Raw genomic sequence first — 23369 nt, forward strand, 5'->3', positions numbered from 1 at the left:
TCACAGAACTGGATGGACCATGGAGGAAATTTAACTGGGAGTAAGTATACATGTACAAAGGTTATGTAGACACGTGCATTTGTCCAGTATTATCAGTATCTTATTATCAGATAGTCTGTTCGAAGATATGGTAAAGTCTATATTTGTAGAAAGCCCAGATAAAAGCTCAAATTATATTTCGACATACCTACTTATAAATATACATTGTCTAATGCAAATTAAGAAGATGGAATAGGCTACTCCAGGACACTCGTGGTGAAAATTAAAAGCCTTTAATTCCCTGGGCTAAATCATTAAAAAATGAGTAAATCTACACTAGAGGATATATTTTATTATTTTTTAAGAATATATTTATTGTTGTTTTGAATAGTTTTTACATCGCAGGACATTGTGTGCAGGCTTTTGTTCCCCTTTACTTCTTTCAAAATATCAAACTATAAATGTAATTATTTAAAAAGAAAATTACAAACATATATCAGCTGAATAAAATACCTCCAAAAAAATCATCCACATACAAAAATATTTTTTATATAGTCTCACACGTTATTTTTATTTATTTAGTGTGCAGATAAATTTGTCTCTTGTCTTTTGTAGACAGAAGGATGCGCTGAAAAGCTGTCTAGAAAATTTTGGACTGAGTAATCCAGATGTGACAAGCGTCAAAATACTGGTGGCTGGACAAATTGGAGCAGGGAAGTCCAGCTTTATTAACTCTGTCATTTGTGCCTTTCAAGGAGAAATAGTTTGTGAAGCACTAGCTGATGCTTCTGAATCAGCTGCCAGTCACAGTTTCACACGCAAAGTGAGCATTATTTGACTTCTATACTCCACACACAGAACTAAAAAAAAGCTCTTAGAGCTAGGAAAATGTGGTTGCTAAGACTGTAGGAATATGCCTTAAGGAAATATAGATGAATCATTAATCAAATAAATCAATAAAATGTGTTTAAAATAATAAGCATTGTGTGATATTTTATAATAAATGTGTTGCCATTTTTCTTGGTCTTTGTTTACAGCTGAATACATACCACATCAGAAGTGCAGATGCAGAATTGCCTTTTGAAATCTGTGACATCATCGGCTTAGAACCTACAAATATATCTGAACGTGAACCAGATGACATTGTCAAAGCCATATTTGGTCATATGAAGGAGGGATATAATGTAATAATAATTTCCTACATTAATTTGATTTAAAATGAACATGTGACCCTGGACCACAAAACCAGTCTTAGGTCACAGGAGTATATTTGTAGCAATAGACAAAAATACATTGTATGGGTCAAAATGATCAATTTTTCTTTTATGCCAAAAATCATTAGGATATTAAGTAAAGATCATGTTCCATGAAGATATTTTGTAAATGTCCTACCGTAAATATATTAAAACTTATTTTTTTTTATTGATAATATGCATTTCTTCATTTTGACAGCACAAAAAGTTTCTCAATATTTAGATTTTTTTTTTTTTTTTTTTTTTGCACCCCCAGATTCCAGATATTCAAATAGTTGTATCTCGGCCAAATATTGCCCTATAACCATACATCAAGGGAAAGCTTATTTATTCAGCTTTCAGATGATCTATAAATCTCAATTTCGAAAAATTAACACTTATGAGTTTTGTGGTCCACATACAGTTTTTGAATATGTGCAATATCTCTCACATTTTCTTTATTTTGCCTTTATTTCACATAGTTTAGCGAGGAGAATCCACTTGAAAGCGGCAGTGAACATTACAATGAAACCCCTTCACTGTCTGATCAAGCATTCTGCCTGGTTTACGTCATAGATGCAAATACATTCCAATTGTGTAAGGATGAGATAATTGTCCAAAAGTTGAGGAACATCCGCCAGAAAATCAGTGATAATGGTAAAGAAAAAAATGCAGGATTTTTAGCTTAATTTTAAAGATCATATGAATATTTTGAGGGGTGAGAACCAGAAAGGCGTAAGTGACATTTCACTAACTTTACAGGAGAGCCAAAACAAAAATTTTACCATAGTTTGATCTGACTTTGTGTACTGATTTCAATTGTTTATAATAAAAATGTGTACACTCATGGATGACAGTACTTTTGCCAATAGAAAGAGCTCATTAAGAGCTTTCATGTTATAGTATATATATATATATATATATATATATATATATATATATATATATCCATTTCACCAAAAATGTCACTTACGCCCTTCTGGTTCTCACCCCTCTATTTGATCTACATTTCAATAATAAATGAAGTTCTAAGTTAATTCTATTAACATTGCTCTAAGCATATAATTAATTTAGACATTCTTTCTTGTTCTAGCTATTCCACAAGTGATTGTCATGACTAAAGTAGATGAAGCATGTCCACTGGTCAAAAATGATCTAAGGAAGATCTACACTAGCAAGAGGATCAAAGAAACGGTAGGTAATTTAATCATCTATGCATGTTGTTTTCTAAGGTTTTACCAACAAATTTGCATTCTGTTTCTGTCCAGATGGAGTTGTGCAGAGTCAAAGTGGGTGTGCCATTGAGCCACATCTTTCCAGTGAAGAACTACCATGATGAGATTGACACAGATGATGATGTTGATGTTTTGATTCTCAAGGCATTTGATCAGATTGTGCGTTCTGCTAATGCAAGACTGAGGCGTGGTGCTTCCAACCTATCAGTTTTTACGACAAAAACCACCAATAAGAGTATTTAGGGCTGAATAAAAGATAAATAACTAAAAGTAGCCTATACCGTCATCTGAATCAAGACAGGTTCTAACCAACCATTTGACAACAGTAAAGTGACTATCACGCAGTATTAGAAATTAATACACAAATTAGCTGTGTCAGTGTGATTAACTCGAACACAACAATAACAAACTCAAAATTATGGTCAACTATGAGCATTTTGCTCCCTACTGAACTATTGTATTTTTTTTATTTTTTTTTTACTTTTCGGTATCAACTGGCACTATTTAGATCATTCAGCATCTACACATAGCTTAGTGCATAATGGTAGCAGAGAATCAAAATGCTAATCAGTACTACTCTATTATATAACCTTTATTTAACCCTTGTGCATCAATAATAATAAAAAAAAGTTACACACAGGTCCATAATGTCAAAAAACTGTGATAACAATTTGAAGCTTGGGAGCACATACTTAAGTTTGGCCTCATTTTAAAGAAGACCCATGGCAGGTTATTGTTGAAGTAAAAAAAGTTTAAAAAGTTAAATTAAAAAAAAAAGTTATAGAGGTTTAAGTTTATGAAAATGATTTATGAACAATATTTTATATAAAATATATATTTTAGGAAACATGTTGAACTATAAACCTGCTAGAAAATCAAAGCCATAAATCTAAACAAGTTGTGTTCCAAATTTGAGGTTGATATCTAAAAAAAATAGCATTCAGTAAGAATTTGTTTGGGCGCAGTTCCAAATATTTCCCATTAGATGCCAGTAAAACTCTGCTGGTGCACATAGTGCTTGGATTTGTGATTTGTCACAAATTCAGATTGTCTCAAATTTTACAAGAACACGCATGCAAACACACAACTTTTTTATGACACACATAAAACCACACTCTGACATCCATACCAACACACCCACACAATTATATTTGCATTATTTATCCAATTGGCTCTATAATATGCAGAAGCAGAAAACAGGAATAAAGCATTTGCTTTATAGGCCAAACCTGAAAAATGGCACCATCTTGTAAAAAATAGTAAAAAATAAATAAATTTTGAAGCTTTGCCAACAGAATGAAAGCCTATTAACAAAAATTGCATCATTTTACAGTTAAACGGCACTGTGATTAAAAATAGCAGTTTTAATGGGTTTCAATGGGGACATTTTTGTCCAAAATGTACTGAGAGGAACAGTTTTTTGTACCTAGTGCAAAATAGATTTATTAAAGGAAATGGGGTGCCATAGCAAAATTACAATACAAATACACACCTGTGCCAAAATTTATGTAGCTGGCAATAACACAGGTAAAATGATCAAAAAAAAAAAACTGAAAAGGGCAAAAATGTCCAAAAGGTTGCACAAGGGTTAAATATGTGATGCAAAATCCTTTATGCTACTACTCCATTCCCACTTTTTCCAACATATCTCTTCATGTAAAGTCTCTTAAAGTAATGATATGTACTCATTTAATTACTTAAAATTCCACAGTAAGTTTCCAAAGAAGCCATGGTCTTCTGGTTTTGCCGTAGTGAGTTCTACTGGTACAGCCCAAAAACTAGTCGCTTGAAGTATAGGCTACCGCTATGTTTTGTGAGGCACCTAATCTGCTCTAGCTTTCCCAGCATGTTGCTTCATGTTACAAAAGCATCTGGTAAATATAAACAGATTTCCACGAAAAAGGCTGAATATAATAGTTATGTTAATAGTGATGTAATAGAAAATGTTATAGAATAAAAAGCCATATAAAGATATGGAACAAATGGCAAGAGAAGTTATGAAGCATGCCGAATTCAGCTTGTCTGCATGGAGATATTACTGACAAAGAAATTAAATCTTAATAAAAATAACTTGTCATTGGATACTTGTTATTTTGGGGTCATGTCTGTATTTTATGCAAAGACTCAAGCCAGCCAGCAGAGGGCATGCATGAGCTTTGAAAGCATCTTTGATTCGCTGGTGGAGGTCACAAAGAAGACTTCTTATAAAAACCGTGGCACAACGCTAGTCCTTCCTCTTTGTTCAGCAGTGCAGTGCAACATGTCCTCTTCAGAAAGTCGTTATGTGCTCGCAAGCGTGTAAGTAATCTTCTTTTGCTTTCAGTTTAGTGTTTCAACGCTCTCTTAAGAAGGCGATCATAATGATTTAAGACTATCTCTGTAAAGATTTAGTAATGCTGTCTAAATTAAGGTCTTCGTTGCGTGTGATTTCGCTAAACTCGTAAATCTCCCGCTAGATTTCGAGGTGCTTGAGCTGGGTTTACACATGTTAACTTCTCTCTATGTTCTGCTTGTAGAGTTTCCAGTCTGTCTCGTGATGGGACTGCTGAAGCACGTGGCCTCGGAGGACTTCCGCCATAGGAGTTTGTAAATGTTGAACATCTGGGTTTGATGCATCGATTAGGAATCGCAATGAACGCAACGAAGAGTTGAGTTTGTGGTACGTGAACAAAGTTTAGTCAAACTATGCTTTATTTTGAGTGAATGTTGGAGCCGCTGATGACTTCTAATACTTTTCTGACACCTCGTATGAACGCTGCATTGCAGCAGCTGATTATAAACTCTAGTCTGAGGCTCTTTTGATTGACATGTTATTTTTTTGAGTTTGATCGCTTTTTTTCCATGTTTGTAAAGTTTTTGGAAACTTGTGGAGTTTAGTCTTTAGCTAGTTGAATCCAGGCCCATATTGTTAGTGTCTTAAAACGTATTGTGTAAACTAATGTGGTTCTATAATATAAGAATTAGGCTACCATATGATATACAGACGTGAATAAGCCCCGCCCCTTTTGTGGGACATTAACTACAGTAGCTGAGCACCTAGCTACAACAGACATGGAAATTTATTGGTCAATGTTGAAACTTTGACGTGGTGTTTGGCATTTAAGGTATGATGCTTGTTACTAATGTTACTTGTTTCTATCATGTCAGCTTTGGGAAGAATGAAGTTCCCGTCTAGAAAGATGATGTGGCTTCATAAGAGGTGAGACCCTTTCATTTTCCCACAATTTAGTGTCACACCGCAGTTGGAAGTAGATTACAACCTTTCAAAGTTGTCAAACTACACAATTCTTGTCTTGAAGATAACTTCAAACCTTTTTTTGATCCACTTCAAATGTTGACTATGAGAGCCTGGTAATGACGTGGTGTTTTTAGGAGGTTGCGGGAATAGTTTATAATGGCATATTTGTACAAACACTGCAGTGATGAGAAACTGTTTAACTGATCCATGGTTAATGGGTCTGATTGTAAACTCTCTCCCTGAGCTGTGCTGCATACTATCCCAGAATGCATCTCTGGACTGGGCGAGGCTGTGTGGTTGAGACTATGCTTTGATATGGTGCACATTTTATCTTTGTTTGTTGTTTGCAGGTGCAAGATGACCAAGAAGCCCATTTGGTGGTATGACCGCTCTCTGGGGCGTCTGCGTGTATGTCACTGCTATGCAAATGTGATTTTGAAACTTTGAATGTAGTGTTATAATCTTGAATGCACTTTAGATGAATGGATGAGTGTCTCAATAAAAACGTGTACAAAACCTTAATTTGTGTGGTTATCTGGTATAATTTGAGGGATGCTGCTAGCTACATTCATCTGGATTATTGTGGTGGTTGTAGGTTTGGTGTCTTATGAAATATGCGCCAATGGCGTCTATACCCTTATGAATCTTTAATTTGCTAGCGCATAGGGCATGCGTGCAATATCAGTGAATGCACTGATCTAATAGACAATGCATTGTATAAACCCAACCTCCTATACGGATGATCCACTCGTTTCTGACGGCAGGAAGACCGTTACATGCTCCCTACTTCCGGATTACTGCTCATGTTGTGTAGTTCATCAGCCGAATGATATTTAAGAGCGATGGTTTTTATAGAGGAGTGTTTCTGAAAGCCGCTCTGAACTGTTTTCATCTGGACTCGAGCAACTGTTGGGTTTACGCGTTTAAATGAAACTTGTAAGGTGAGTAAATATGCCGTCGTCGATTAAATGGTCATTTAGCGACAGTTCTGGATTTAGCATGCAAGCTTATTCTCAGTGCTGGTTTTTTTTGTCTAGAGCTGTCTTTTGTGATGACACCCACGCGCCACAAAGAGGCTAAATGTTACGTGTTTATACGGAAAATGGCAATCTTTGGCGTTAAACGTATTGTTGACTTTCTGGAAAATCGCGTTATGTTTATACGATATTAACTTCCTATAAACAAGCCTCGTGGATCGTCCATTTATATCTATATATATATATACGAGCAGCTAATCTGGATCAGCTCGGTTCATGATGTTAGCAAGTGCTAATTGGGTAGATACACGTTTTGAGTGATGCTGGACTGGCTCTTATGGATTCAAGTTAACATCGTTTAGGCTCAATATTTGACTTGACGTGACTTTAGTTACTAATAATAAAAGTTAAAAGGTGGGTTTGATGCCCCCCCCCCCCCCTTTTGAGCTTATAGTAAAAATGTCTGGGTGGTGTCATACAAACAAGACGAAATCTAATTAAAAGGCTGACATTCTTCAAGAAAAAAGGGAAGAATTGTCCAAAATATTTGAATGAATTTTTAAAATAATATTTAAAATAGAGAACAGTCAGAAGTGAATCAGATTGTTTTGATATAGATAGTTGGATCCTTTTATGGAAAAGGCATATATATATTTTTGACAGGCAAATTTTTAAATACAAAAAATAAATTTTGTAGTTGTTCAAACATTAAGGTCGTGTACACAAATTCATATTACAATTTTAAATTAAGTGATTTTAGTGTTTTTTTCCCATCTAGATGAATCATCCGTAGCCTTAAATGTAATTTAAAAATTAATTTCCTTAACATGCTTAATTTTATTTAGATGTTCTCAGTAACTGAAGAGTTTAGAAAAAGTATTTGCATTTCTTTTTAGTTTTTGTACATGATCTCATTTTTGTTCTATAATTTCAGAGTTGCCTTCTTAATTGTAGTTAGCAGACTTATTTTTTCTGTAAATTGCATAAAACTGAGAAATATTTTTAAAATACCATTCACTTAAGCATACTTTAGCAGTGATTCATATTTCAGCCACAGAAGTTAATTTATTTTTAATGTAATACAGTTATTGCTATTATTGGTTGCACCACATGAGTAGTTGCTCCAAATGACACAAAGATCTTACATAATCTATTTAAAGAAACATGTGAAAAGTTCAGCATATGGCATTAACTGCAGTAATTTTTTTAGACCCAGTTATTTCTAAACTTTGCCCAACCTTGGCTGCTCAGTTGACCCTTCGCTGGGAGTTTGATTAACAGGCAATCTGAGAAATCATAATGCCAAATCTGCCATTTTTGTCCAACAAACAAACCAGACAGGAGAGTAGATTAACACCGTTGGACTTGAACTTGAAAAATAGTGTTTGTTGACATCTTTTCGCAGTTGAAACAAGATACCTTCTGATGTTCATTCATGTTTATTTTGTGCTATGACTAGTAAGAGATGATTGGTGACATGCCGCTTGAACTGAGGTGCTACAGCGATCTGTCATGACACATTAAAGAGCCACAAAACAGTATTTGTTGTTTGAATTTCTTTAAAAAATTACAAAATTTGAACTCTGAGACTTTAATACCGAAAGGTACCTGCTCTGTCTTGTATGTCGGCGTGTTGTCAGTGTCTTGTTTGCTCCGAGATGTATTTTTCACTGCATAAGAACATGATGTGTGGCATAAAAGTGCCATGGTTTGTCGGATGGTTTGTCTGATGTAGTAGACTCAATTTAGAGTTGCTGGCTCAGGTTCTGAGATGAAATTATAAACATCTTTCTTACAGCAGAAAATTACATCTGGAGTTTGTGCTAGACTGCAGGGTCAGAATTAACATGCTGCCTATGGTGAGCGTTTATTTTACTTTGCTAGGCAGTGGAATCTGGTAAAATAGATTAAAATGTTTATTAATAAATTACTAATAAAGGCATGATTACCAAACTGAAATTAGATGCTCTAAATTCCCATTTTTTTGCATTTTTTCTCATATTGTACAAAGATTAAACACAAACCACTCAAAATGACCCAAATTGCATAAAAATCTAGTATTTTGTGTATATAAACCATTAATTGAATATAAAAGCACAAAAACTGAATCTGGGACATATATCTATAATGGAAAACACTCTGCAGTGGTCGCACCACATTATATTTTTAAATTCAGTCAAAATTTACAAGCACAGAATTAGCCACCTAAACAAAACAAGCTAGCTTCCCATGAAAGGTCACTATGAAATTTAGGATAAAAAAATAAATGCTTGTAGAAATAACTTAATATTCAGTGTTTTTTTTTTAGGTCATACCACATGATATCCAAATGTGGTAACTACATACCAGCCATTAAAAAGTTTTTTTTTTTTTTTTCAAATTTGAAAGAGTTTCAAACCAGCTTGATGCTTCTATGGGTCCTTGGCAAATTGTTATATCATGCAAAGTCTTATCTTTGAATGGATTTCAACATAAAAGTACCAAAATGGTAGTTTCTTGATGGTCGCACCACATGATATTTTTAAAGTTTGTTTGAATATTATGATGGAAATATAAATACAAATGCTTTGCAATTTTATACAGGAATAATTTTATTATATTTCTCCAAGTTGAGTTTTTACCAAAAAGTTCTATTTTGGTTTCATCTGACCATATGACATTCTCCCAATCCTCTTCTGGATCATCCAAATGCTCTCTAGCAAACTTCAGACGGGCCCGGACATGTACTGGCTTAAGCAGGGGGACACTTCTGGCACTGCAGGATTTGAGTCCCTGGCGGCGTAGTGTGTTGCTGATGGTAGCCTTTGTTACTTTGGTCCCAGCTCTCTGCAGGTCATTCACTAGGTCCCCCCGTGTGGTTCTGGGATTTTTGCTCAACGTTCTTGTGATCATTTGGACCCCACGGGGTGAGATCTTGCGTGGAGCCCCAGATCGAGGGAGATTATCAGTGGTCTTGTATGTCTTCCATTTTCTAATAATTGCTCCCACAGTTGATTTCTTCACACCAAGCTGCTTGCCTATTGCAGATTCAGTCTTCCCAGCCTGGTGCAGGTCTACAATTTTCAACAGCTCTTTGGTCTTGGCCAAAGTGGAGTTTGGAGTGTGACTGTTTGAGGTTGTGGACAGGTGTCTTTTATACTGATAACGAGTTCAAACAGGTGCCATTAATACAGGTAACGAGTGGAGGACAGAGGAGCCTCTTAAAGAAGAAGTTACAGGTCTGTGAGAGTCAGACATCTTGCTTGTTTGTAGGTGACCAAATACTTATTTTACCAAGGAATTTACCAATTAATTCATTAAAAATCCTACAATGTGATTTCCTGGATTCTTTTCCCCCCATTCTGTCTCCCATAGTTGAAGTGTACCTATGATGAAAATTACAGGCCTCTCTCATCTTTTGAAGTGGGAGAACTTGCACAATTGGTGGCTGACTAAATACTTTTTTGCCCAACTGTATGTGGGAGATGTGTATTATATATGGCATCATTTTATGCATTTAAACCAATTTTTAACTGAAAAAATGCAATCGGACAGAAAATTTAGGCGTCACGTCATTGACCCATATATATATATATATATATAAATAATCCAACATTTTCTTTTTTCAGCAATTGCACAAGTGATTGACACAAAGCCAACATCACTAAAAGATTAACTCAATTGTCTTTCTGTGGGGTGCATGAGTTTCAGCAAATGTTGACTCAGTGATCAGTAAAATTAAAACTAGAACAAATTTAGGCCATGATATTTGGGTTACTAACAATAGAAATTAGGACAGATGCGTGTTATACGTGTTGAACTAGATGTGGTCATTAAGAGAAACAACCATACTAAAAGTCAAATCAGTTCTGTCTGACCTAATTGCAGATTTCAGACTATATTGTTTAACTTCATAATGCAGAAATCTTGTCTATGTTTTTTAACGTCATCATGCTGCTGTGTGCTCACAACTACTATTATTCTTTTTTTGTTTTTTGGTTCAGGCAAATAGCTACTCCTTTAATCTCTTTTTAGTTTTCAACCCCTCTAAACATGAACATGCGAGACTGGCATTTAGGAACGTTATGTACTAGTCATCCTACTAATTAAAGTGAAGTTATGTGTAATAGCTACATTGCTACATCTGAATTTTGCATCATTGCATGACATTTCTAGGAAGGTCTAGGTTTATTCTACTGGACTTTCTCTATTTGGCATAAAACAGTGATCCTGAATTCAAAGTGTTACTTTGTGGTACAAAAGAAGTAGAAAAAAGAAACCACACACAGCCTCATTCATTTTTCGTCACAGTCTCTATGTTTCCATGACAACAGTGACATCAGCTCTGTGCAGAGATGTGTGTAAGGATGAAAGACTCCTCTGCTGTGGTTCTCTATGGTTACTAACCTCTTCCAGCCAACAGCAAAAGTTATTGTGAGTCACATGATCATTTGACCTACATGGCGACTAACTCATTAGCAATTACAGTAAAACAATACATATAATACAACAATGCAATAACGCATACATTTAACAGAAAAAGGCAGTTTTTTTGTATTTATACTGTATACTCTAAAAATGTACATCAAGCCCATTAGAATTTATTAGAAAGATTTTATTGAAATGACCAGTTTAAAACAACTGATTTAGTTAAACAACATTCAATCACAAATTTCAGGAGCAACACTCACTTTGTCTTTTTTATTATGCTTTAGGTAAGTATTAGTAAGTTATGCATTACATTTTTAGTTTGTAGTTAGCATTACTTCATCCTGTTTTCTAGCTCTTTTTTTTATTTTCTAGATTTATGAACAATCGTGCACCATCTAATAAGAGATATCAGCCAACAGAATATGAGCACGCTGCTAACTGTGCCACACATGCGGTGAGTTGTGTGTTTACAGTCTTAAAGGAATAATTCACACAAAAATGAAAATTTACTCACCCTCAGGCCATCCGAAGTGTAGAGGAGTTTGTTTCTTCAAATGAACAGATTTGGAACAATGTAGCATTACATCACTTGCTCACCAATGGATCCTCTGCAGTGAATGGGTGCCATCAGAAGACAATATCACAATAAGTAATCCACACAACTCCAGTCCATCAATCAATGTCTTAAGAAGTGAAAAGCTGCTTATTGTGATGTTTTTATAAGCTGTTTGGACTCATTCTGACGGCACCCATTCACTTTAGAGCAGTGGTCTCAAACTCAATTCCTGGAGGGCCACAGCTCTGCAGAGTTTAGCTCCAACCAGCCCCAAATCACACCTGCTTGGAAGTTTCTAGTAATCCTGAAGACCTTGATTAGCTGGATCAGGTGTGTTTGATTAGGGTTGGAGCTAAACTGTGCAGGGCTTTCGCCCTCCAGGAATTGAGTTTGAGACCAATGCTTTAGAGCAGTGGTTCTCAAACCTGTCCTGGGGACCCCCAGCCACCGCATATTTTGTATGCCTCTCTCATAGGCCACACCCATTTCAAGTCTTGCAGACTCTACTAATGAGCTGATGAGTTGAATCAGGTGTGTTAAATGAGGGAGACATACAAAATATGCTGTGGTTGGGGGTCCCCAGGACAGGGTTGAGAACCACTGCTTTAGAGGATCCATAGATGAGCAAGTTACGTAATGCAATTTTTTTCCAAATCTGTTCCGATGAAGAAACAACTCATCTACATGGTTGCAAAGAGGCAGAAAACTTCTGGAAATCTTCGGTAAATTTCTGGAAACTTTCTAGAATTTTTGGAGTTTCCAGGATTTTGGGGAATTTTTTTTTTTTTACAGAAATGTTCTGCCCCTTTTCAACCCAACTCATCTACACTTTTGATGGCCTGAGTGTGAGTAAATTTTAAGCAAATTTTCAGTTTTGGGTGAGCTATTCCTTTAATCATAATTATATATATAATTAGTTTGAAATTTTTTCCTCTACAGTTCACATTGGCGATCATGATCTGTTACTGTATTTTATCCTCAGCTCTGGATCATTCCCAGCATTGTGGGAGGGATCTTGTTGTACCTCTTGTCTGATGACCACTGGGAGGAGATTTCAGCATGGCTCTATGGGGCAGGACTATCAAGCCTTTTCATCATATCCACAGTTTTCCATACTATCTCCTGGAAAAAGTCTCATCTCCGGTAAGAGTATGACCTAAAGCTTTTTGAATAGTTCATTTTCAGTCTGTGTACTCTGAATCCAGACACTTGAACATGCATGTCTGTCTAGCAAGTTGCAAGTGTTTGTTTTAATATCTTGAAATTAAGCTTGCGTAGCTGTAAGCGTCTACACGTACTTGCAATATCATCATCTTTCAGGCCTAAATGATAATCCAGCTTCATATTTATTTAAAGATGAACTGGTGAAGTGAAATCTAATATCTGTTACTTTACTTTTTAGATTGGTTGAGCACTGTTTCCACATGTGCGACAGGATGGTGATCTATTTCTTCATTGCAGCGTCCTACACACCTTGGTGAGCTTTTGTCGAGAGTAAATGTTTTTGAGAAACTGGTTTTTAGTCTGCATTATAGATTAATGGATTTTTGTTAAATTTGGGGTGGGGAGATGGCTAACAATGTAAAGACCAAGGGTTTATATGTGACCAAGGGTTTGTTTCCACTAAGATTTTTGAATGGGGAGATTTTAGCAGAAATACTGATGGTGTGAAAGATTCTGATTCCACAGAAAAATGTTGAAGCACCAATAATGTTGTAAAAAATTATTTGCTGCTTAAACTTACAACAGTGTTGTATTGATTCGATTTCAAATATTATGTCAAGCCAAACCAGTGTTTTCATAAATTTAGATAATTTTCTGAACTACGTTAAACTGATACAGTTTAAAACAATTCCCAGCCCAATTCACATATTTAACTAAATAAACAGCTTTTTCGTTGCTTTGGGTTTTAGTCATTTTAACTTGTCCTACTTGATACACAGTTGCATAGCTTTGCCTTATGAATGTCAATTATACTTTTATTTGTTTATTTGGCAAACTTATTTATCCAAATTGACACACTGTACAGTGCATTTAGGATTTACATTTATGAGTATTTATATATCCTGAAAATTAAATGGTGAGACTTTCACTGATAGTTTGATGTTCAAAATACAGTGCCCTCCAAAAGTATTGGAACAGTACATACAAAATTGCTCTGTTGGCTGTGGAGTCAAGACATTTACAAATATGATTAAAAGATGAATATGAGACAAAACTACAGAATGTCACATTTTATTATTGGGTTATTCAACACATAGATGTTTTACCAGCTAAGAAGTTCAGCAGTTTTACAGTTTCATCCCCCTATCTGATGTGAGCATAAGTATAGGAACAGTTGCCTCACAGGTCTTTCTAAGCGATCAGCTGTGTCCTGTTGCATTAATTCTTCAGATATTAAAAGCAGGGAATATGTTGCATCAGTTATATCCATTACTTCTGTATTCTGAATCTTGCATTCGATGATGACACACACCAGGATGAAGATGAGGGAGCTGACTTTGTGAAAGCAAGCAATTTGGATGCTAAAAGAAAAGAGGAGAAGAGGACTAGCAAAAACAAAGGGCATGGAGAAATCAAGAGTTTGGAAACCACCAGCAACCAACAACTACCTGATCGGCTGAGAAAACAACAGTAGTTGGTGACAGACAAATCATAAAAGCTGTGAAAATGAACCCTAAAAGACGTGTCTGTAAAATCACCAACAACTTCCAGAAAGCTGGGGTGATGCTCTGACAATCTACTGTCCTCAGGAGACTTTGACACAGAATTACAGATGCTACACAGCAAGATGCAAACCTCTGACCAGCACCAAAAATAGAAAGACAAGATTAGAGTTTGTATAAAAGCACAAAGATGAGCCAGAAGAGTTTTGGAGCTGTTTATGGACCGATGAGACAAAGATGAACCTTTATCTAAGTGATGGGAAAGCAAAAATGTGGATAAAAAAAGGGAACTCCAAATTATCCCAAGCATACAGCTTCATCTGTAAAGCATGGTGGAGGTGGTGTCATGGCATGGGCATGCATGGCTGCCTCTGGAACAGGCCCTCTCAACTTTACTGATGACTTGATGTATGATGACAGTAGCAGAATGAAATTGGAAGGGTACAAAACCATCTTGCCTACCAATATTCAAGAAAATGCCACCAGATTCATTGGGAAGTGCTTCATATTGCATCAGGACAATGACCCAAAACACCCTGCCAGTTCAGTCAAGGAATTTATAAGGGCAAAGAAATGGAAAGTCTTAGATTGCCCAAGTCAATCTCCAGATTTAAATCTGATTGAACATGAATTTAACCAGCTAAAGAGGAGAGTAATGCAGAAACTCCCCAAAACAAGCAACAATTAGAATTGGCTTCATTAAAGGCTGGGAAAAGTATTTCAAAGGATGAGAGCAAGACTCTGGTGATGTCTATGGGTCACAGACTCACTGCTGTGATTGTGCGCAAGGAATCTGCAACTAAATAATAGCTTTTAATCTGCCTTATGTTCAGCTGTCCCAATACTTATGCTCACATCAATGAGTGGGATGAACTCTAAAAGTGCTGTTCTTTTTATTTGGTAAAACATCTATGTGTTGAAACGGTTAATAATAAAATGTGACATTCTGTAGTTTTGTCTCATATTCATCTTTGAATCATATTTGCAAATGTCTTGACTCCACAGCCAACAGAGCACTTTTGTCTTTACTCTTCCAATACTTATGGAGGGCACTGTACCTTTAATTAAGAATCTAATGTATTTATGGCAGGCTGACGCTGCGGGATCTTGGTCCATGGGCTGCCCATATGCGTTGGGTGGTCTGGCTGATGGCAACTGGAGGAACTGCCTATGTTTTCTTCTTTCATGAAAGGTATTGCATGTGTTAAGAGTATCAAGAAAATCTTTAATAATGATTAAGATTGTTAATTTCTAAATTTTAGACTTTTGAAAGAAATAGCATTGATTTTTCTAATTTGTTGATTACAGTACCCTGTATCATATTTGTTGAATGAAATCAAATACTTTTCTTACTAATTTTGAGGTGCTAAAGACTAGTGTGTTTTTTTGCTCTGGCATCTCACATTAGTCCACAAAATATGATGTGCATTTCATAGATTTTTTATTTTTTCGACAACCATTTGCAAGGTGAGGAAGTCTTGTATTGTAAGCAGAAACACTGCCACATTGACATGATTCTAGAGATGCACCGATAGCAATTTTCTTGGCTGATTCAGATTTCCGATTTTTTTTGGAAGTGTGACCTGCCGATACCGATTTTTGCCAATTCCGATTTTCTTTCTAAGAACTATAATTGACAGCATGTACAAACAAACATCTATGCAAATTTCAATGCAAAAATTATTTACATAATAAAATAAATTATTAAACATTACAATTCCCACAATCTGGACTAAGTTGCAGATTTTCTCTCACTTAAACAACTCTCAAAATAAAGTGCTCTGTGACTGGAAAGAGGAAGAAATAGTTAACTTAAAATGAGTTGCTGTATGTAACAAAACAGATGTAATTTCCCACTGTGTATATAAATAGTAATTTTCTCATTCAAAAACGTGGATTCATTCAACAACGAAACACCGCTGTGTTGCTCGGAGACACCCAATACTATTTTTTTTTTTGTTATTAAAATTATTTTTGATTGCTTTTTGTTATTTTGTATTTAGTAGTTTTAATTTTTGGGTGAACAATTCCCTTAAACCTGAGATGTATAATTTGAAAAATCTTGAAAAAATTCGAATAGATATAATTTGAAATGCATGTCTGCTTGAAGATGCATAACTGTGTTATCTTTTTCCTGTAATGATACAAAAGCACCTTGAACATGTTCTGTGTTAAAGGTGAACATGTTTCTTGTGTCCTTTGTGTTACAGGTTTAAAGTTGTAGAGCTGATCTGTTACATAGCAATGGGTGTTTTCCCCGCTCTTGTCATCCTCTCTATGGTAAGAAAATGAACGCTTGTTAATTGAAAACGTTATGACAGACTAATTAGAAATGAATGAAATGTCTGTCTGTTTTCTTTATAGGCAGACAGGTCAGGTCTGTGTGAGCTGTTGGTTGGTGGCGGGAGTTATGTGCTGGGCATGGTGTTCTTTAAAAGTGATGGAGTAGTGCCCTTTGCTCACGCTATATGGCACCTGTTTGTTGCAATGGGAGCAGGCATCCATTACTATGCCATCTGGAAGTACCTGTACACACCTGTCAATCAACCAACCAGTACGGCCCGGTGACACACACATGCATACACCTAACCACAAAATCAATTGAATATATATTTGTCACTAAAGTGCTACTAAAGCATAAGCAGTATTGTTTATTTGCTCTGTTGTGTTTTTGCTAGCGAATGGTTTGACTGATGTCGTTCTTGTCACTTATTAATAGGTCTTTAACTAGCACATACAACAGAAATTACATCTAGCCTTTGTGAGACTGCAGGCAGCAGGGGTCATTTTGGACCTGAGGCCGTGTGGATCCAGAACAAGAACGTTTCTAGAAAACTATGGACGTTTCACATGAAGGTTTACATTTTTTTTTTTTAAGTGAAGGTAAAACCACTGCCAGATATTTGAAAAAACACGCATCCTGGATAGTAATTACTTGACGACAGTTTAAAGGTTTTTCTGTAGTGTCTTTAAACCCACTTGGGATTATTCCACTAATTCTGCCACTGCCAGTGTGGAGATTGTCTTATTCCTGTCAGAAATATGAGAACGTTTTGTATTACTGTACACGGTATCAATCTCCATGCTTCTAGTCTAGTCTGTTGCATTTTTGGATGTGTAATGTCTTTGGAAAATGCCACAAGTGCTTGATGACGATGTCCAGGGAAAGATTTACCTGGACTGGTCATCTGATTTCATGGTTTAATGGAAAAGTTCAGACTCCCATATTATGATTGTGCTTTTGCCGACTTTAAGTCAAAGTATTGTTTAACATTTTAATTAATATGAAATGATTGAATCACCATGACTACATCATAGGATTACACCAACAAATCATTTTAAGGGTTAACTCATAGAAAAATAGCTCACTTTTTACAGTTTTTAACGCACTGAGACTTGCGTGGTGCCAATTTAAGGCTTTTGCCTATTTTACTGCATTCCATTTCAGTGAAAATCTGAAAACAAAGTGTTTTATTTTAGTTGTTATTTATTCATTTCAATTTACAGCTGCTGTAGATGTTGTATTACAGATCACTTTATATGAGAACTCAATAGGGTATGAAAAACGTCAGCTATTTGCCTTCATCGTTTAAAGGTTTCACAAAGAGGAGTAAAAACTACATTTTGAGAGAATACTGATGTACTGACTTTAGTCCGATTCATCTTAGATCAGTTTGAGAATCAGTGCACCCAAAACTGAAACCGGTCTTCATTTACTTACACCTGTTTAGTTCCATACCTGCATTTTTTTGCCTTTCTTCTGTAGAATAATAAATGAAATATTTAGCAGAGTGTCCAGGCTGCTCTTTTTTTATGGAAGCTTGTTTCCGCCACAGGATAAAAAACGGCAGTTGTGACTTTTTTAGGGCTGCAAAACGATTAATCACGATTAATTGCGTTAAAAATTAAAGTTTATGCTTAAATATAATATGTGTGTGTACTGTGTATATTTATTACGTATGTATAAATGCACACACATAAATGTATATATTTAAAAAAATATATTTGTATGTATATACATTAATACTGGTATATAATATATATTTTATATATAAATCTAACATTTTTCCATATATATATATATATGTGTGTGTGTGTTTTGCATGTATTTATATATGCGTATTAAATATACACAGTGCAAACATAAACTTTTATTTTGAATGTGATCTATAGTGATTAATCGTTTTGCAGCTCTAGACTTTTTTTCACACAATTGCGAATATATATCTGACTGTTTTCTCAGAATTGTGAGAATTTTTTTAACTATGAGATAAGTAGTCACAATTAAGTTTAATAATTTATCCATCCATGCCTTGGCGGAAACAAGCTTCCATACTTTTTGGAACTGCTTCATAAATAATAAAAATACAACAATAAAGTACTATAAATGTTGTATACCTCCTTTCGTGTTCTGTGCAAGAAAGAAAATCATACAGGTTTGGAACAACATGAGGGTGTAAATGATGACAGACTTTTTTCACTTTTGCATGAACTATAATACACATTTAGCGCGTCTTGTGATAACACTTGCTACTGCTATGGTCTGTATACCACTGGTCAAGGTTTGCAAATTAGACATCTGTTCATTGGACTGATCAGCCAAAGCTCTTGCTCTCAGGGTTGTCATCTCACTGGCTGGAACCATAACAATTTCTTAAGCATTCCATTTGTGCTCTGCTCCCTTAGGCCATACATATTGTAATAACTGTTTAACATTCAAAATGAACTTGAACTTTGTAGATAACTTGTATTTTTGATCAGGGGCACGTTGGTTGTCACAACCACAGATTGTGGATTTTAACGCAGACACATTCACACACAAACAACAAGTTTGCAGTTTTTACTTCTCAAACTACTAAACTGAAGTCTATTAAACAAGTATTTAAATTTGTATGGCCTTCACACTCATATAAAACTCTTAACAGTTACTGGTTGTAACACAATTTTTCTAAATGTGTATTGCTTTACATCTTAAAAGAAGTAATATTTCATGTATTATGAATATAGAAAGTGTTTGGTCAGTAGTTGTAATCCAAGTGTACACAAACATACTTAGCTACAAATTGATTATAGTGTTGATATTTATGTTTGCTGTTTTAAGATTAAACATTTCGCAAGCATCTCATTAGTGATTTTTGATAAATATGTTTTATTTGCCGATGAGTGAATTTCAGCTGAAATGTGTATTGAAACACCTCGCCTTAGTAAGTGAATATGTATTTACGCTTTAGTGTTGCAACACTCTGTCAGGTACGTTTTTGCTCCCTTAAGGATTTAGATGATAGTAAGGGCTGTTTGTGAAGGTTTCAGTTTGAACTTGAATTACTTTTGATTTAATTTACTTTTTTTTTTTTTTGAGTTGCATTAACGATATTATTTTCTGTAGATACATGAGACCGTAAAAATACTTTTAGTAACCCAGCAAGTGTTAGGCTATATTATTGGTGTTATGGAAGTGTTGCATATAATGTTCAGTTTTGCAAGTGTAATATGTTTATGTATGTTTCTAAATTATTTTATGACTTTCCGTTATTCTGTTGCATAAGTGTTCCATTTTTGACTGTTTAAATATCTTTGTTTGGTGTATTATGCTTTATTACAATATGTTTACTTGGGGTTTTAGTTGATGCAATATGAAGTTTACATTCATCAATACAGCTTTCACTGCCACTCAGCCTGAGATGAATGCATTTAGATTTCCATTGACCTCGAATTTAGCAAAACAACACAATTTATTGAAACTGATATGATGCTTGAGGAGTTGTGTTAGCTAGCTAGTAAGAGTGTATTCTGAATGTACAAAAATCCTTCCTCATGCTTTTGAGTCTCTATAAAATTCTGGATGGCTGGTGTTTGATAAATGCAGTCATTAATTGTGGATTTAACATGTAAAAATGATTTAAAGCAGTTTACCTCCGACTCAAAGCCAAAAGAAAATACACTGTAAAAAAAGACCAAATTATAGCACAATTTAATGCTGTTTTACCCTGACAAATCTTACATAATGTATAATGTAGAATTTGGCATAGTCTGTTCAAGACTATGACACCAAACTTTCATACATCAGGCTGCCTACCTGTCCTTGAGTTATGAAAAATATTAATTCAGTTAAATGACTGAATCCTCTATTGAAACTGAATCCACTTTAAACCTAACCCTGACCTCACTGTAAATATTATTTGTGCCTTTTCTAGTTTGGGTGTGTTTCAGAACAGTTCGAGGCTTTGTGTCGTTAGCCATTCTGCTGATTTGCTCTGCATAAAAAATGTGAACCTTTCACATGAAGGTATTTGTGATTGTGATTTTGCTGCAACGTTTGTATTTCCCCAGTTTTTGTATTTGTATTAAGACCATGTTATTTCATACAAGTGCTTTTTAACAAGGAAACTTCCTCCGAATCATTATTTGAGTCCTGCATTCTATGCATTTTTTATGTCTGTGGTTAATCAATAAATGAGAAGAAGAAAAAAACTTAAACACTGTTGTAATGTTATAGCATTTTGAACTGATTATTCCATACATTTTTTAAAGATGCTGTATGTAAGTTTTTGACTCTACTAAAGCATAAACATACCATAATATGTTTGCAGATATTTAAGAAACATGCTAAGTTAACATACTTGTTTACCTGAAAAACATTGCTACAGTCAGTGATTCTCCTTTGAAAATGTGCGTTCCGGGCCGGAATATCAGTCTCTGTTTTGGTTTGTGAAACCCGTCCACTGCCGGGAACCCTGGGCTGCCAGTAGGCATAAAACACAGCATATTTCTTGTCATTCATCATCACGTGCACTCGTTCCTGTTGGTGGGGTTAATCTGGCAACTTGCTTGTGTGTCAAGTCTGAGGAGAAGGGGCCAGGTGAAAAAAAACCCCTCCAATATTTTGAATTTGGACTGCAATACTTAGTTCAGGTGTCAATCCTACATACAGCACCTTTAAGACTGAACATTTCTTGGGTAACATTAATGTAAATGTCATTTCATCTGCCTTTAAATAAATCATATGTTTTCATTGGTCATGTCAAAATTCAGTAGAAATTAAATTTACAACATCAACAAACATCTGTACAGATAATATCTCAGCCAGCGGTTCCACCACCATGCCACCAGATGTCACAGTTTTAGTTTCCTTAGTTGTAGCTGCCTTGTGATCATTTTCTGTTTTCAGTACAGGCTTTGAAAGAATGGCAATGTTTTTGAGAAAATTAGTCATTTTCGTTAAAGCATTATTCATTTTAATATCAGGGATCAATCCATTCTACAGATACAGATTTAAACACATTTCATTTCACAATTGAGTGTGAGCCAAAATGTCCTGGGATCAGTGTATGCTTCTCCCAGTAGAGGGCCCACTTTACACCCTCAGGAAACTACAAATCTATTAGTCATTCCACTGCATTGAATTATTCATAGAGATCTGCCATGTTCTTAAAAGACATTTTCAGTAAAGTGCCCAAATTACATTAAATGGCTATTCCCAATCTCCCTTATGAACATTTGCATAACATCCATTCTTTAACTGTTGAATTTGTCATTGCAAAGCAGTTTTGACTTCTCTTAACTGCTGTTTCTATTAAACAAACAAATAGTATAGCCAAAATAATTGTAATAGAAATAAATAAATACATTAACTCACTCCACAGATGGATGGATCGTACATTTAAAACTGAAGTGCATGCTAGTTAGTACGCCTGCTGTTAAGTAGATAAGTTAATTCATAGTTTTATATGAATGTCCTGAATGTGAGTGTTCTCTTTCAGGGAATGGGTGTTTGAGAAACAGCGAGTAGATAAATATGGATCACAGCCATCTGAATATAGCTCAGTAGAGCTGAACTAGGCTAAGCATTTGCACACATACAGTGACACCAAAAGGTAGTCAAATTTTGTAATTACTTTTCATCAACTGGTGTGCTATTTTTAGTGGAAGTGACGTGACATACGGCCAAGTATGGTGACCCATACTCAGAATTTGTGCTCTGCAAATAACCCATTCTAAGTGCACACACACACCGTGAACACACACCCGGAGCAGTGGGCATCCATTTATGCTGCGGCGCCCGGTGAGCAGTTGGGGGTTCGGTGGGCACCTCAGTCGTCGTATTGAGGATGGAGAGAGCACTGAACATTCACTCCCCCCACCTACAATCCCTGCCAGCCCTAGACTCAAACCCACAACCTTTGGATTAGGAGTCTGACTCTCTTACCAGTAGGCCACGACTTCCCAAATGCATTAAGTCGTCGTTGTTAAGGCAAGAGCATATTTTCAGAGAGAGTAGAATCATGGGCATTTAAAAAATATAGTGTAAGTTTATTGCATGTTATTTGCAACTACATGAAAATGTATTATAGTTGCATACAATATATGCAATTAATTAAGTGAACTTAATAGTTTTTTGACCCACTTACAGTACATCTTTACAGGTAATTTCATAATTATATTGTCTCATAAATATTCTGTTGTTTAAATATGGTTACTGCTGAATGTACTGACAAGCATTTACGGTAAACTAACATATATTTTACTATCATTGCTTTCTAGACTTGTATGTCGTGCTATTTAAGCATGGTATTTGTAATTACACATTTGCAATGTTGAAGTTGCAATATAATAACTTTAGATGTCATATATAAATTATAATGACATGCATATGATTTAGTATGTTAGTCAAGACATCAAATTAAGTGTTTTTCGTTAAAATATGATAAAAGATTAAAGGTAAAACTTTTAATGTACAAAAGTGCACCCTTTAAACGTGATCTTAAGTGTGTAGGTTTATAAACTATGTGGCATTTATGTGGCCACTTACTTCAGTAACATTAGGCTATATTATAAATGCAAGTATTTGTTCAAATGCATGCTTTTAAGATTTAAAGTGTGTAGGCTACATTAAGCACTTTTCTAAAAAAAAAAAAAAAAAAAAGAAACATTACGATCGGTTCAACAGACCGCTGTTAAAATACAGCCTCGTTTTCATGTGGCAAACTGTCCGCCCGTCTAAACATCAGTGCAAGCGTAACAATACGCGAGAGCTTCGAGTTCTCGGTTCGGCTTTTTCCGGCTGCAGTCGGCTCAG

General features: G+C 35.4%; 1 protein-coding gene and 1 long non-coding RNA gene across 2 annotated transcripts; both read left to right on the plus strand.

Moving 5' to 3' along the window:
• The first annotated feature begins 4616 nt into the window (after nt 1-4616).
• LOC306873019 lies at nt 4617-6200 on the plus strand. The gene is made up of 4 exons (XR_013784451.1): nt 4617-4744; nt 4963-5105; nt 5594-5645; nt 6035-6200. It is a non-coding gene; the product is annotated as an uncharacterized lncRNA (long non-coding RNA).
• A 302-nt stretch (nt 6201-6502) lies between these two features.
• LOC306873015 (monocyte to macrophage differentiation factor 2-like) lies at nt 6503-16926 on the plus strand. Its single transcript, XM_079422006.1, has 7 exons — nt 6503-6625; nt 11444-11525; nt 12610-12770; nt 13030-13104; nt 15384-15485; nt 16504-16573; nt 16658-16926. Exons 1-7 carry the CDS (start codon nt 6612-6614, stop codon nt 16859-16861), a joined length of 708 nt encoding a protein of 235 aa, XP_079278132.1. The 5' UTR covers nt 6503-6611; the 3' UTR covers nt 16862-16926.
• Nucleotides 16927-23369: the final 6443 nt, after the last annotated feature.

The sequence above is a fragment of the Barbus barbus genome (assembly GCF_936440315.1).
Source record: "Barbus barbus genome assembly, chromosome: 7".
Lineage (NCBI taxonomy): Eukaryota > Metazoa > Chordata > Actinopteri > Cypriniformes > Cyprinidae > Barbus > Barbus barbus.

Excerpts from the sequence above, each read along its gene's own strand:
- LOC306873015 (XM_079422006.1), top strand. Across the intron at positions 12,771-13,029 it reads TGGAAAAAGTCTCATCTCCG|ATTGGTTGAGCACTGTTTCC; the intron begins GTAAGAGTATGA and ends TTTACTTTTTAG. Across the intron at positions 16,574-16,657 it reads CTCTTGTCATCCTCTCTATG|GCAGACAGGTCAGGTCTGTG; the intron begins GTAAGAAAATGA and ends TTTTCTTTATAG.